The sequence below is a fragment of the Talpa europaea genome (assembly GCF_964194135.1).
Source record: "Talpa europaea genome assembly, chromosome: 5".
Lineage (NCBI taxonomy): Eukaryota > Metazoa > Chordata > Mammalia > Eulipotyphla > Talpidae > Talpa > Talpa europaea.
The window spans coordinates 136,119,878-136,133,903 of NC_140071.1; the positions used below are offsets into that span (position 1 = coordinate 136,119,878).

Here is a 14,026-nt window from a genome sequence, read left to right on the forward strand (position 1 = left end):
CCAACCCATCCCAGGAGACCCACTGTCCCCAGTTTTAGAGTTTACAGTTTCCATCCCCTTCAGAGTTACCACAGACAGAGGAGGCTCAGCTGGATTGAGGAGACATTCAGAAAGCATTCATTTATTTTTATTTTCTTAATTGTATTTTTTTTAATAAGGGAATGTTGGTTTTCAACTCTGTATGTGATTTTGGGGTCTCTTCAGTTGTGTGTTACCACACCAGGCGCACCACTGGCCCCCTCCTCCTTCCCCACAATGCATTTATTTTTAAAGAGGAGGCCAGAGGGGCCAGCCTGACCTGAGGGCCCTGGCAGGTCTCGCAGATGCAGCAGGCCCTGGAGCAGTGCGCCAGCCACTACCAGAAGGATCTGCAGGAGCTCAGGGAGCTCTCAGAGCAGGAGAGGGAGACACTGAGGTGCGAGCTCCAGGAGACCGTTCAGCAGAACCAGGCGGCCAAGGTGCAGCTGGAGGCCTCCCACCAGCGAGCCCTGCGCCTGCTCGAGAAGGCCCAGCAGCAGGAGCTCAGGGTGAGGCCGTGCTTCTCAAGTCCACTCCCTATTGAGCACCAGCCATGCAGGTTTTCTAGTCCATCATCTCCAACCCCCACGAGAGCCCCACCAGGTCATAAGTAGCCATTTTTATCCATTATCATCCAAATGAGTAAAGAGGCTCTGGAGACCCAGTAACTTGCTCAGGCCACCCGCAAGGACTCAGACAGGTTTGTTGGGCTTTTTGTGCTGCTGCTTCCGACCTGCCCTGGGGATGGTGTGGCCTCAGCTGTCTGCTCTGCCCCTGCGACCTCACTGACCAACCCAGCCCTAGGACTGCCTCCCCACAGCCTCTGGGGGGACCCTACCCACTCCAGCCTTCAGCCCTGTATGTTCTGACTCTCAAAAGTTGGTAGTGGTGGCATTAATTATCCCTGCATCTTCCCTGTGTGACCTTGGGAAGGGGCATTCATTTCTCCCCGCCTCAACGTCCTCATCTGAAGAGTGGGACTCTATTTTCTGCGTTGGGGAAAATCCTGACTGTATTATTTCTCTATTGCTCCTGTAACAAATTACCCTGATGACATAATACAGCCCAGATGTATGATCAGACAGACCTGGAGGCCAGAATCCTGAAGTCAAGGCGTGGGAGGTGGCTTCGCCCTAAGGGCTCTAGGGGAGAATTGGCTTCTGGCCATTTCTGGCTGCTAGAGGCCACTCACACCCCTTGACTCCTGGTGCCTTCCTGCATATCACAGTACTGGGGGCATCTGCTGTGAGCGCTTGACATATAACATTCCCTCTGTTAATGGATGTCGGAGTGAAAGAGGGACTGGGTGAAGGAGCATGTACATGAACCCAGGGCAGAGATTCAGGCCAGGACCCTCGTCGACCAGGGGCTGGAAAAATCCGTGGGTGCCCCCTCCCACCATTTCTGCCATGCTCTGCACACCAGGCCTGGACTCTTCACAGGCATTCCCCCTGCCTCTCTAGTCCTGGGTCAGATGTAAGACTCCTGCGTGTGTTAAAATGGGAGCCAGCCAGTCAGTGTCTGTCAGTCTGACTCTTGCTCTCTCTTTCCCCCACCGTCTCACACCAAATTCCCAATAATTGGCAGGAAGTAGGTTCACATGACACAAAATATCTGCCGTGGTCAGGTCATCGCTGTCATGCCTAACGGGTGGGAGAGCATTCCCTGTAGCGGGATAAGCTCTCCACAGTGGAGAGGGTGTGCCCAACAGGGCCCCAGCACAGAGGAGGAGCTTGCCAGAGGGGCCAGGCCTCCCCTTCTGAGCCCTTTCTCTTGCCTCGGCCTCCACTCCTGCCCACAGGCCACAGAGGAACGCTTGAAGAAGGAATCCAGCCTCAGCCTGCAGATGCAGCACCAGGCGCATCAGCGGCAGCTCCAGGCCCTGGAGGAAAAGGCCCAGCAAGAGCTGCAGGGGGAGCTGGAGAGGATGCAAGCTCAGCAGGCTCTGCTGCTCGGTAGCCAGGGTAGCACGTAGGGGGGAGGGTTGAGGGAGGGGGGAGTCAGAAGGCTAGAGGCACACAGGCCAGTTGACTGCCCTGGCTCAGCCCCCAGCCAGCTGTGAGACTAGAGTGGGCACTTTCAGCCTCATTTACAATTGCCACGATGGTCCCTATCTCCTCAGGCTTGTGTGGGTTTGATATTAAGTGTTACCCGCCCGGCACTGGTAACTGAGCCGAGTGACAGTAGCTCCAGTACTCACTGACTGGGTGACCTGGGGCAAGTTGCTTAACTGCTCTGTGCCTCAGCTCCTCGTCTGTAAATAATGGAAATCGTCATAGCATCCACTTGTTAGGCTGTTATTAGATGAATATTTTGGAAGTGTTGAGAACAGAGCCAGGGTGCAGGGACAGCTCTGCAGTGTTCCCCGTGACTGCAGAATACCCCAGCATTGCATGGCTGCTGGAGGAGCCTTCTTCCATGCGGAGATCACCTCTCGCCCTCATTTTCTCCTTTTCTTAACATCTTCCATTTTATTCTTAAGTGCAAGGCAAATGCCTGTCCTATTTTATGCTTAGTGTTAAAAAGCCATATTGGTCTAATTGAGGCATATTCAGGCAGTGCTGCTCTTCAGAGAAGTCTGGGGAAAGGCAGTTGCTTGGCCTCCATGGAGGGTGGCTCTGCCTGCTGCCTGCCTGAGTTTCCGTTAGACAGTGTATCTTACTGACTGCTCATTTCTGGAGGAGTGATGTGGGGAGCAGTAAGGAGAGAGTTCCACAGATTGCCTGGTTAGCAGCCACCCTGGAAGGGAGGGGATCCCGTGGAAAATGCTAAAGTTAGCAGCATCTAAGGAAGACATGTTACATGACATAAGTCCCAGGCTGTGCCATGGACTCCAGGTACAAGACCCCTCACTTCAGATCAGACTGGACACCCCTGGTGATTCCAGCACCCCAGGGGACAGATGTCCTTGTCACCCCTTCCCTGGCCCCTGGGATCCCACAGCAGCCTGGTGTTTTCATGGACAGAACAATCAGGAGAGACCCTGGGGGCACAGTCCTAGGAAGCGGGGCTCTGTGGACTCTGTAATGGTGGCAAATCATAGGCTACGTGCAGATTTTCGAAAGTTGTGACAGAAAAGTATCAAATTTACTAGCACTTAAAAACATTTCCATTTGAAAATTTATCAGCTCACTGGCGAGCATCTCCTCTATCAGAGGCTTCTATGGAAACAGCCTCCGAGGGGTCAGCACAGTTAGTGCTCAGCACCGACAGTCTTCATTAAAGTGTCCCGCTGAGGCTTTTCCGACTCCACAATGACGTGCAAGTGTTCCGAGACGCTTAAAGCAGGCAGGCCAAGCTGCATGTTCAGTGGGTTAGGCGTATTCAGTGCCATTTTGGCTTACAATGGGATGGCGTGATGTAGCTATAACCCCATTATAAGCTGAGGAAGACCCGTCCATGGTATAGTTGTTACTGTCATCTTGAGTCTGGGAAGCTCCAGCCCACCCCAGAGACTGCCATCCTACAGGACATGTCAGCCCTGCCCCTGTCCGGACCTCCTGCCCTCTCCCTTCCAGAGTCCCTCCAGAAGGAGCTGTCAGAGCAGCGGGCAGCCTGCAGTGAGCACCAGAAAGACTTGGAGGCGCTGAGAGCTCTGGGCAGCTTGGGCAGGCGGCAGGCCACCGCCCTGTGTCCAGGGGACAGGGAGGACCACGCCATCACCGCAGAGGTCAGCACCCCTGTCTGCTACCTCCATGCCCACCAGAGCAGCCTCAGGGGTCTGGGCACTCTGTCCTTCCTGTCTGGAATTGGGGTGGGGGTCCCTTCTTCCACAGACCTGAGGACTAGAGGGTGAAGCCAGGGAGGGCGGGGTGCATAAAGATTGGTCCGCCAGGCGCCAGGCCTCCCCTCCCCTGGCTGGAGGAAGCCTTGCGCCCTCTGGGAGGACCAGCAAGGCCTCAGTGGTTACCTGCACAGAGAAATGCCAGGGTGCAAGGGGGATGAGAGGTGAAAGGGCCCCCAAAGTGTGGGTGTCTGATATGGTCATGGCTGCAGGGAAGCGCTGCCCTCTGATACTGTTCTCTCTGTACCTGAGACAGAGGGGGCGGCCGTAATCCCTCACTCCTGATAATCAGGGTGCCCTTAGGACCGCGCCTTCCTGCTCTTGCTCTCCAAATTATTCCTGTGTGTGCGCGCCCGTCTGCTGGAGGGAGCCCCTGGCCATGCAACCCCAGGCAGAAAGCACGTGGCGGGGCGCGGGCCACCGAGGCGCCAGCGCAAAGGCCTGTCCTCCCCCCCCCCCCCCCCCCCGCCCATGGCGGGCACCGGAGTGCGCTGTGGGCGCATCTGAGCCGCGGCCTGCTGAGCTTGGATTTTTGTGTTTCTAGCTGAGCCGCTGGCATCCAAGCAAATTCCCCTTAGCCAGCTGCATTCGCGGGGTGCAGCTCAGCCCCGCGCTGGGCACTGTGGGGCTGGACACAGGAGGAGGCGGTTCCTTTTGGCCCAGCGGCCGGTCTCGTGAAGGACCCAGCACCAAAAGGGTCCCGCGCTCCTCGGTGCAAGGGGCTGCACGGAGGAGATGAGGTTCTGGGGTGTCAGGAAGACGGGACTTATGGCTTCCCCCGAAGTGGCCGGCCAGGCCTCCCTCGGGAAGCAGGGGTGTCCTGTGGAGAGGACCCCCCACCCACCCAGAGAGGCGCGCCAGGGCGAAGGCGCCGCTGCGAGAAAACAGGGGCCGCGCTCGGCTGGCTTTGCCGGGAGCCTCAGCCCCGGCTCCCCGCGCCGCGGCGCTTCCTCGGGGCCAGACCCGGCCGGCTCTCCGCGCAGGGGCTCGCGCGGCTCCCCAGGCTCCCCAAAAGCCTCTCGGGCGCACAGCAGCAGCCCTGATGCTGCTAAGCCGTCGTGGCCTCGGACAACATCTCTCCCCGGTACTTTCTTGCCAGGATGGGGACGGCCCGGGCCAGGCGGGGTCCCCGATGAGCGCCGCTGAGCAGGGGCGCAGCGAGGGCGGCGGCCTCCGGGAGGAGAACGCGCAGCTCAAGGACGCGGTGCAGCGCCTGCGGGCGGAGCTGGACGCGCTGCAGCAGGGCGCGCTGCCGCCCGGCGACCCGCGCAGGTGGGTGTGCGCCACCCCCACCCGCGCCCCCATCTGCCTGCTCCTCTTCTGCCTGGGGCGGGCCTGAGGTCTAAAATTGGCCCCCACTGGGATCTTCCCAAGGAGAAGGCTCCCCGCGCACTCCGGCTTTCCACGGGTGCCACCGTGGCGGGGGAGATCCCCAGGGCGCACGGGGTTCTCGGTTTCCAGGCTGCAGGGGAGCCGCCCTGCACAGTGGCGGGAATCCCAGCTCCCTGCAAACCAGGGCGTTTACAGCATTGGGCCTAACCAAACCAAAAGTATGCTGAAAACCTGTCTGCGCGAGGAATGCCATGGAATGTTCCAGGCAATGCTACCCACTTTACTATCTGTGCGTTGGCCCTGATCTGGAGCTCACTCTCCCCCAGCCCCACCCCCCATCCAGGCTGCTGGCGGTTGCAGTCGGGTGGGGGCCATGCGGTGTGGGCCGAGGGCTTAGCATGGCCCCTGACATGGAGCAGGCGCTGGTAAATGGTGGTGGGCACTCTTGCCTGATGTGGGTTGGGCAGCCGGTTTTGTCCTGAATTTGCCACCGACCCCGCCCCCACACCATCCTTTTGGCACGGGAAGGTTTATCACTACAAATTTAATTTCATTAAGGTATAGGACTTTTCAGGTTGTCTGTTTCTTCTTGAGGGAGCTTTGGTCATTTTTATCTTTCAAGGAATTTTCCCATTTCATCTCAGTGGTGGAGTGTCCCAGCCCCCAGCATAGAGTTACACAAAGTGGATTAGACCCCAGTCTCGTCTGGAGCCCAACCTTGTGCCCACCTGGCCAAGGTGGAGCACCTCAAGTCCAGTTACTGGCTCAGACAGGTCACTGGAACAAGGAGGGGCCCCTAACCATCTGGAGTTACAGCTCTCTCCAAGTGAGGAAAGCCATGGTCCTCTGCCAGGGGGCTGTAGTGACACAAATATGCGCATGTCCTTTCTGAGGGTGCCAGGCCCCTGACACTGGTTTGTGGGTCCCTGGTGTCCTACCTCTAGGTTAAGAAAAATGACAGCTGGTGGTTGCAGATAGATTGTTCTGAGCGAGGGTTAGCATGACTCGGTCTTGTGGTAACCCTATAGGGAGGCGCTGTTGTCACCTCCACTTAACAGATGAAGAAACTGGGCCAGGTGTAACTTACCCGAGGCCGCGCAGCTAGGAAGCCATGGAGGGGCCTGGCTGTAAGCATGTCTCTCTCACCCCCCACCCTGTGCCACCGGCTTTTCCACCCTGGACTGTCATCTCACCGCTCATAGAACCCGGCTTTTCAGTAGTTCTGACACAGATCCTGGTCTCCAGGGCCCCCATCTGCCCCAGGTGAGAGATTTTTCAGGGACCCCACCCCCCACCCCGCAGAGCTGTTCTGCACTTCCAGAGGCTGCTCTTCATGTTCAAATTTACCCTCTGTGGAATGTGGGGTGGAAGGTGCTGAGAAAGGGTCCCACAAGCTAAATTTATCCTGAACCCTGCAACTCAGAGACCCAGGTCTACCTCCCATACGGTCCTGACTTCAGATTCACCACTTCTCCCGACTCATTGCTCCCAAACTGCATTACCCAGCAGGTGGGGGAGCCCCAGCACCCAAGATGTTCAGCTCCGAGAGCTGAACAAGCTGCTGTGATTCTGTCCACCTGCAGGCCGCTGGAGGAGGACCAGCGGGCCCGGGAAGTGGAGCTGCTGCGTCAGGAGCACCGGAAGGAGATGCAGGCCATGGTGGCAGATTTCAGCACCGCTCAAGCCCGCCTCCAGGCCCGGCTGGCCGCCCTGGAAACCGAGTAAGTGGGGCCCGGGCTGGAAGGAACTGATGGTGCCATTTCATTAGAGCAACACACCATCCTAGTGCCCCCAGATCCTCCAGTTTTAAAACCAGTCAGTGTTCCTGATGCCAAGAATCACCTGAGTCTCCAGGCAAATTGGGAGGCCAGCCTCTCAATGAGTCTGCATTGCCTTGTGTGCTGGGCAGTGGGAATCCAAGGGCTGAGCCCAGGCTCTTGGTTTGACTCTCACACTAGGAAGAAACCTGCAGGATCAGCTACTTTTTATGAGCATTTGCTCTATTCCAATAGGCATTGCCTCTTTTAATCTTCACTGCAGTCCTTCAAGGTGGAAATTATTATTCCCCTGACAGATAAAGAAATTGAGGGCCCAGCCTGCTTGTCTGCATGTGTGCATCTATTCACTCAACAAATTTTTATTGAGTGTCTACTCTGTGCCCTGCACTGTTTTAGGCTCTGGAGTTACAGCAGGGAGCCAAACACAGACGGTGTCCTCCTACAGCTCACAAAGTTTACACGCGGATTTAGAAATAAGCAAACAAGTGTTTGCCTTCAAATTAGCTGATGAAAGTGTTAGAAGAAAAACAGGACCTGTTTCTAGAGAGTGGCAAGAGTGGGCAAAGAGGCCTTTTCAAGAGGGTGTTTTTTTTTTAATTAATTAATTTATTTATACAAGCACTGGGTACAGTCAGAAGCGTGGGAGGGTGAGAGAATTCACCAGAGCCAGAGCCGGGAGCAGAACAGACTAACTGACGGAAGTACACTGCTGAGGGGAGCAGCGGGCGCTGCAGGAGAGGTCTACATGCCATGTGGGACCCTCACCCGGTGGCCGGAGATCGAACCAGTGCTGCAGAGGCTACGGGTAGCTTCGCAGACCAGCGCTCAACCACTGTGCCACCGGGGAGGCCCTTCAAGAGGGTGTTTAAGCCCAAGGAGGAGAGGGAAGGAGAAAGGCACCTGGAGGAACAGCATTCCTAGCAGACTGCACAGCACATGCAAAGGCCCTGGGGCCCACTTTACATGGCCAAGTAGCCAGAAGGCCCGTGTGGCGAGGGGAGTGAGTGAAAGGTGAGTGGCAGGATTTGAGCTTGGTGGGTTAGCTGGGAGGGATGACAGAGACCCTGCACTGTAGAGGAGGTAGTTTGGGTGTGTTCTGAGTGCAAGGGGCGCCAGTGCCAAGCTCTGAGCAGGAGTGACGTGGTCTGACCTGCCTTTTAACAAGGCCACTTCTGACTGCAGAGAAAAGAGATTGGGGCTTCAGGGAGGAGGTGAATGTAGGAATCCAGGTTCAGGCAGGTGAGGTCATTTGCCAAAGTCAAACAGCACTAGGTGAATTTAAACCATTTGCATTCTTAAAAATGGCTTACTACTGTCTACAGTACAAAGAAAATTATCCAAAATCTGGAGTAAAAGGTTTCCCTGGCTACCATTTAATGGGCACATACCACATACCACGTGTCAGGGACTGAACCCTCACAACCACCAAGTTTTCTGCACATTTTAAAGAAGAGGGAACTAGGGGTCCCGGGTGAAATGCTATGTCCAAGGTCACATAGCTCAAAAAAAGCAGATAGGGTTAGAGCTCAAGTCAAGGACTACAAAACCATGGCCTCAATGGCATTCAGTGGGTCCTCTGCAGCCCTAGCTCTCCCTCTGCACCAGAGTGAGTTCTCGCTGGCTTCCTGGGGAAAAGGCCTGCGGGAAGCAGTTCCCCTGGGCCTCCACCTGAGGACTTACCATGCCATTTGCTGGGATGGCCAGCAGATGGCGCAAGAGCCCCGTGGGCCTTCTGGAAACCTGGGGGCTTTGGAAGGATGGTCACTTGAGCGACATCCTGCTTCATGAGCCGCCTCTGAGCACAGCATCTGTGCTCAGAGCAGGCTCAGGCCGAGAGTTGGGGTCCTGGCTTTCCCCACAGCTCTGCAACCAGCTAACTCCAGGGGAGGCTCTGTGCAGGTGCGGTGCTCCTTGCTTTCCCCTCGGGTGAGCAGAGAGGAGTAGCTGGCCAGGCTTTGTACGCCGCAGGGTCCCTTCTGCACCTTCTCCCTCCTCGCTGAGCAATGCAGCAAAGGGCTCACACCATGTCTGCTTGTGCTTGAAACAGACTGAAAGATTCCGGGGACAAGCCAGGGAGGGCGGTGTCCCGGCCGGAGGACGTGCAGCTCATAGGCCGCCTGCAGACCCTCTTGAAGGAGAGAGAGGAGATCATCAAGCAGCTCACGGTGAGGTGGTCCCGGCAGCACGCAGAATCCTTGGGAGGGGTGTTCACCTTGCACCTGGAGAAAGTTTAACCCTGATGACCATAGAACTCCGTAGGAAAGATCCCTGGGATGTTTTCTGTTAAATCCAAAACAAAAACAAAAACCATGCTAAAAATACTTAACACAGGAAAATAGAAGGTTGTAAAGTCACACTCCCAACCCTGCAGCGTTTGCCCCCTGTTGCTGAAGGTGGTTATTGTTATTATTTTGAAATTTGGGAAAATCCAGTTACTTGCCTGGTGTTTGAATTTAGGAAAATCAATCAAACCTATTATTTTTTACTCATCTTCCTTCTGTCAAAATGACCAGTTTTCCAGTTAGCAAAGCCACCTTCGAGTTCCCCAAAGAGAAAAGTTCTCACTGTCTGATTCTGTACCCGGCAGATTCCAATGCCCAGGGGTCCTGCCCAGGGGTCCTGTCCCGGGAAGGTGCCTCGCCCTATCAGCTCTGCCATTCCCACAGCCCGCTGCACCCTCACCTCACGGCTGCCTCCAACCTCAGTCTTTGCTTTAGACTCAAATGCAGCCTCCTTGTCTCCCCATCTTTTTACTCTTTCAGTGAGGGGCGGGCTCACTTGCTGAGGGGACCGTTGTCACTGTGGTCACGGGGGTGGGGGAGTTGTTTTTTTAAAAGAATCATCTCTTTGAGATGGATATCAGTGCTTTTACAACAAAATTATAGGATAGCTGGACTTTGCTTACCAGTATGTCAGGAGAGAAAACTGGAGAATGGCACATGCAATGAGGCTGCCAAGGAGCCAGGCCCTGGGGTTCGGGCTTTGCCCTTAACTTGAACAAAGACTCCTGGAGGCTCCTCTCTGATGCTGAGAGGACCTGGCTCTCTAACTTCTGAGTCGTTCCAAATAAGCCGGCCCCTTCCTTTTCCAGAGGACAGTAGGTGCCCCCATCGTCAGTGGGGGGAGCCTGATTCCCATGATCACGCACATTCCTGGGCCTCCCTCCGGCCTCTCCCTCCAGCCCGGGGCCATGAGCTCAGAGGCTTGTCTGGCTTTCTCAGGAGGAGAGGAGACTTCACTGTGCAGCCTTCCCCGGCGCCGTGTCCCACCGGAATCGCTCCTTCTCTTTCAATCCTCACCCGGGGTACCTGACCCCCTCCATGAAGGTAACCGTTCCGCTGGCTTCCCGCGCCTCCCTGCCCTGTTTTCCCACCAGGAGCTGCCACAGCGGCGGGGCTTGGGCTGGTGTAAATTCCGAGGGGTGCCTGTTGGAAAGTCTGGGCCACAGAAATCACCGCAAGTATCGAACAGTGTTTCTATCTGACTAAGTGAACTATGTGTATTTTATTTTTTTTTGGGGGGGGGTTTGTATTCCCAAATGTTCCATCAATAAGGGTGTCACTGTGAGTAACAGCTGGGGGGTGGGGAGGAGAGGGGCAAGAGCAGAAACCTCCCATTTCTTAACTTTATTTCCTTACTTATTTTTGGGATTTGTTATGGTTTGCATCCACATCTCTCATCTGCTAGCGCAAAATCCTACAAATGCTACAAGAAATTAGTACTTTTTTACACCTAACCTGACCTGGGCTGATGTGAGTTTTTCATGTGTAGCTTTTATATCTCCCTCTTACTATGACAAAGTGCTTCATTCCAGAAATAGTAACGTATTTGAGGACAAGCCGACTCAGCTGGGATATTGTAACACCTTCTAAAATCTAAAAAAAAAAAAAAAAATTGAATTTACAAAGAAACCTCTGTCCCCACAAGTGTTTCGTTAGCTATTGGGAGCTTGTGCGTTTTTCAGAAACGCAAAATAAATGAGAGGAAAGCATGCTTTTACCAGCACTATGTCAATCGTTTTATTTATTTTATGAATAAAATTGCCCCCTCTCCCGGTCAGTTTTGGTTGGGAGGCCTCACTTGCTTTCTTTCTTTTCTGGTAAGAGCATGTTCTGTTACATAAGAAATTGTCCAAATGTCCTCCAAAGTGGCTCCACCATTTTGTGCCCCCACCAGCCGTGACTGAGCTCCTGTTGCTCCTCATCTGGAGTTATTTGGGGTGTCAGCGTTTGGGGTTTGGCACTTGAATAGGTGTGTGGTGGTGTCTTGTTATGTTAACTTACATTTCCCTAATGACGTGATGTGGGGAATCTTTCCATGAGGCTGTTTGCCATCTGTAGCTCCCCTTGGTGAGATGTCTGTTCCGGTCTTTTGTCCAATTCTACTTTTTATTTATCTTTTTATTGTATGAATGCTTTGATGTTTCTATATATTGTCTCCAATCTCTTATAGCTTGTTAACTTATCTTTTACATCTCCTAAGGTGAAATGCCTGGTTGCATCTTTCTAGGAAATGAGGGAGCAATACCCATCGTACCCACTTCACAGGGTTGATGCAAGACTCAAGCTGTAGCCCTCTGAACATCTTTAAGTGCTGGGCACATGCATACACACACACACACGCCTGTGCACACATGCGCACGCATGCACACACCCTGCTCACCAAGTCCCACCTTTAGAGTGATTCTGGAATGCTGTCTCTTTTCTGCCTGAACTTTCCTTAGCCTGAGTCTTGCAGTAATGCCTCTGTGGAGTGGCATTCACAGGCCTTTCTTGTATAACGCACAGAAAAAGAAGATGGAGGAGGTGCCCAGCCGGGTGGTGAGTGTGCCAAACCTGGCCTCCTATGCCAAGAACTTCCTGAGCGGTGACCTGAGCACAAGGATCAACGCTCCCCCCATAACCAAGTCACCCAGCCTGGACCCAGGCCCCAGCTGTGGCCGGCCGTACAAGCCCAGCCAGTCTCTCGATGTGAGAGCTGCCACAAGGTAGGGGCAGAAGCTGGGCTTCCTTTCCCCATATACTGGAGGGAAATTCAGATTTCATCTTGGCTTTTGTGCAGATACAAGAAGTTTCAACACAAGCCCTGCCTTGGACAAATTACAGTCTGTTTGAAAGGGAAGATTGTGTAAGAGAGGGAAATATGCCATTCTTTGAGAGAGGTATTCTTTCTGACACCCAATTATAGAAAGTCTTTTTTCCAGGGTGATGAGACCAGGGCCTCTTAGTGGACCACGTCAGTGTGGGTCACAGATGGACTCTCAGTACCTGTGACAGCCTGGGGTCTGGATTTAAATCCGCCTTCTTAGCTGTGTGACGTTGGGCAGCTCACGTGACCTCTCTGAGTCTGTTTCCTCACCTTTAAAATGAAAATAAGAGCCTCCCTGGTGGCGCAGGGATTAAAGTCTCAGTACTGTCAAGCTATCCCCAGGCACTGTGGCATGAGTTTGATGCCCAGCCAGGGAGCTGACCCACATGGCTCAGCAGACCTCTCCTGTCTCCCTACTGCTCCTCTCAGCAGCGTATTTCAGCAGATCCGCCTGTACTGCTCCCTACTCTGTCTCTGGTGAGTCCTCTCCCCACCCCCATACCTCTGGCCTACACCCCAGATCTTGTATGCATAAATAAGTAAAAAAAAAAATCTTTAAAAAATAATGAAATCAAATGAAGATAAAACACCACCTACCTCATCAGACTGAAACTAAAGAAATTAACTAATGGGATTTGATTAGCACGGGACCTAGCACAGCAGGGTTAGCATACTTCCACCCGCAAGGTCATTGCTATGGTTTATCATATCATCGCGGGATTGTCAGGCCTTTTACCCTGTGGGTCTGGTGGATCATGCGTGTGGTGAACTAAACCACCATATTTCTCCCAAAACCATCTCTGCACTCTTGTCTTCTAGAAGCATGTGCTTGTCCTCTGTTCATGCTCTCTCCTATCTAGTCTTCCTTGCAGAGCAGATTTTCAACTCTGGGCTGTGAGGTTTGCGTTTCAGAAAGGGCCCCTTTGAAAATGTTCCTTTTCCAATGGCCCCGCCTGCCCATGGTCACAGTGGGGATAGGTGGAGGGCTGCAGGCCTTCCCAAGTGGAGTGGATGGGCCCTTTGCTTCACAGCTGTGGAAACGGAGGCTTCGACCCCCCATGCACCTCCTCTGTTAACCAGCAAAGCCTCATTATTCCACATACCTGTTGAAAGCCGTGTCCCACCATTTCCTAGAAAGTTTCACAAATATAGAGACCACTCAGCCAGGCGTCCGCCATATGTTGTCGCCGTTTCTCCTTCTCAGCCTATCAGGCGAATGTCACAGCCTCAACGAGAAGCTCAGTCAACTCAGATAATGTTTGAAGAAGCAAAAATCCCCATGCTGAGCTGCTGAACCATGCATGCAATTCTTTTAGAGTTTATTGTTTAACTTGCACCTGAAACAAATAGTAAATGTTGCAAAATATGCCTCCCTCACTGGTCTTCCATGAAACAGTGGGTACCTTGTTTTCAAAACTGGAATTGGAAGTTCCCTCCAACCCCCACCCTTCATAGCAGGCGCACACTCAGGTCTCCTGAAGAGTAAAGGAGCCATTTTCTTTCCATGAAGAGATGGTTGTGTTTTGAGTTGTTTATGGAATGGTTTTCAAAACCATTTAAGAAATCTGCTTGTTTGCTTTTAGGCCACAAGATGGTGAAACAGCCCAATCTAAAGAAGGCCAGCAGAAACAGGGCTCGGCCCCTCAGGAGTGGTTCACCAAGTACTTTTCCTTCTAAACTCAACCTTGGGATACTTGTCCAAGAAGACATTTGAAGGAAATTTCTTCGAAAGCATCTGATTGAGGGAATGGACATAAAACACCAATCAACCAAATAACTTGCTTGTAGTGTGATTCATATGTGATGGCTAAAACAAGTTTCTGGTGCTAACATTTCATACTCTTTCATCGTGACAGAGTTCCTTAAGGAAAATTCTTGACATTAAGATAAGCCAGTGTTACCTGAAAGCACCCATGGGGAAGTGGTCATGTCACTGGGGGCCGATGCATTGTATTTCTAGTGTCTGTAAGGCTGTGTCCACTTTGTGAGATACCAGACTATGACTTCTTGGTCTTCCTTTAAAAGT

The 14,026-nt window shown here is 53.3% G+C and overlaps 1 protein-coding gene across 1 annotated transcript in view; it reads left to right on the forward strand.

Moving 5' to 3' along the window:
- The window catches only part of FAM184B (family with sequence similarity 184 member B), a gene marked incomplete at both ends in the record, with an annotated part of 62,596 nt that extends 48,919 nt beyond the window's left edge, over positions 1–13,677 (forward strand). Inside the window, 9 exons of the mRNA XM_084233381.1 lie at positions 315–527; positions 1,820–1,973; positions 3,537–3,688; positions 4,902–5,074; positions 6,718–6,855; positions 8,960–9,077; positions 10,134–10,238; positions 11,700–11,899; positions 13,584–13,677. Coding sequence (XP_084089507.1) covers positions 315–527; positions 1,820–1,973; positions 3,537–3,688; positions 4,902–5,074; positions 6,718–6,855; positions 8,960–9,077; positions 10,134–10,238; positions 11,700–11,899; positions 13,584–13,677 — 1,347 coding nt within the window. The remainder of the gene's footprint in view (positions 1–314; positions 528–1,819; positions 1,974–3,536; positions 3,689–4,901; positions 5,075–6,717; positions 6,856–8,959; positions 9,078–10,133; positions 10,239–11,699; positions 11,900–13,583) is intronic.
- Between the last annotated feature and the right edge of the window lie 349 nt (positions 13,678–14,026).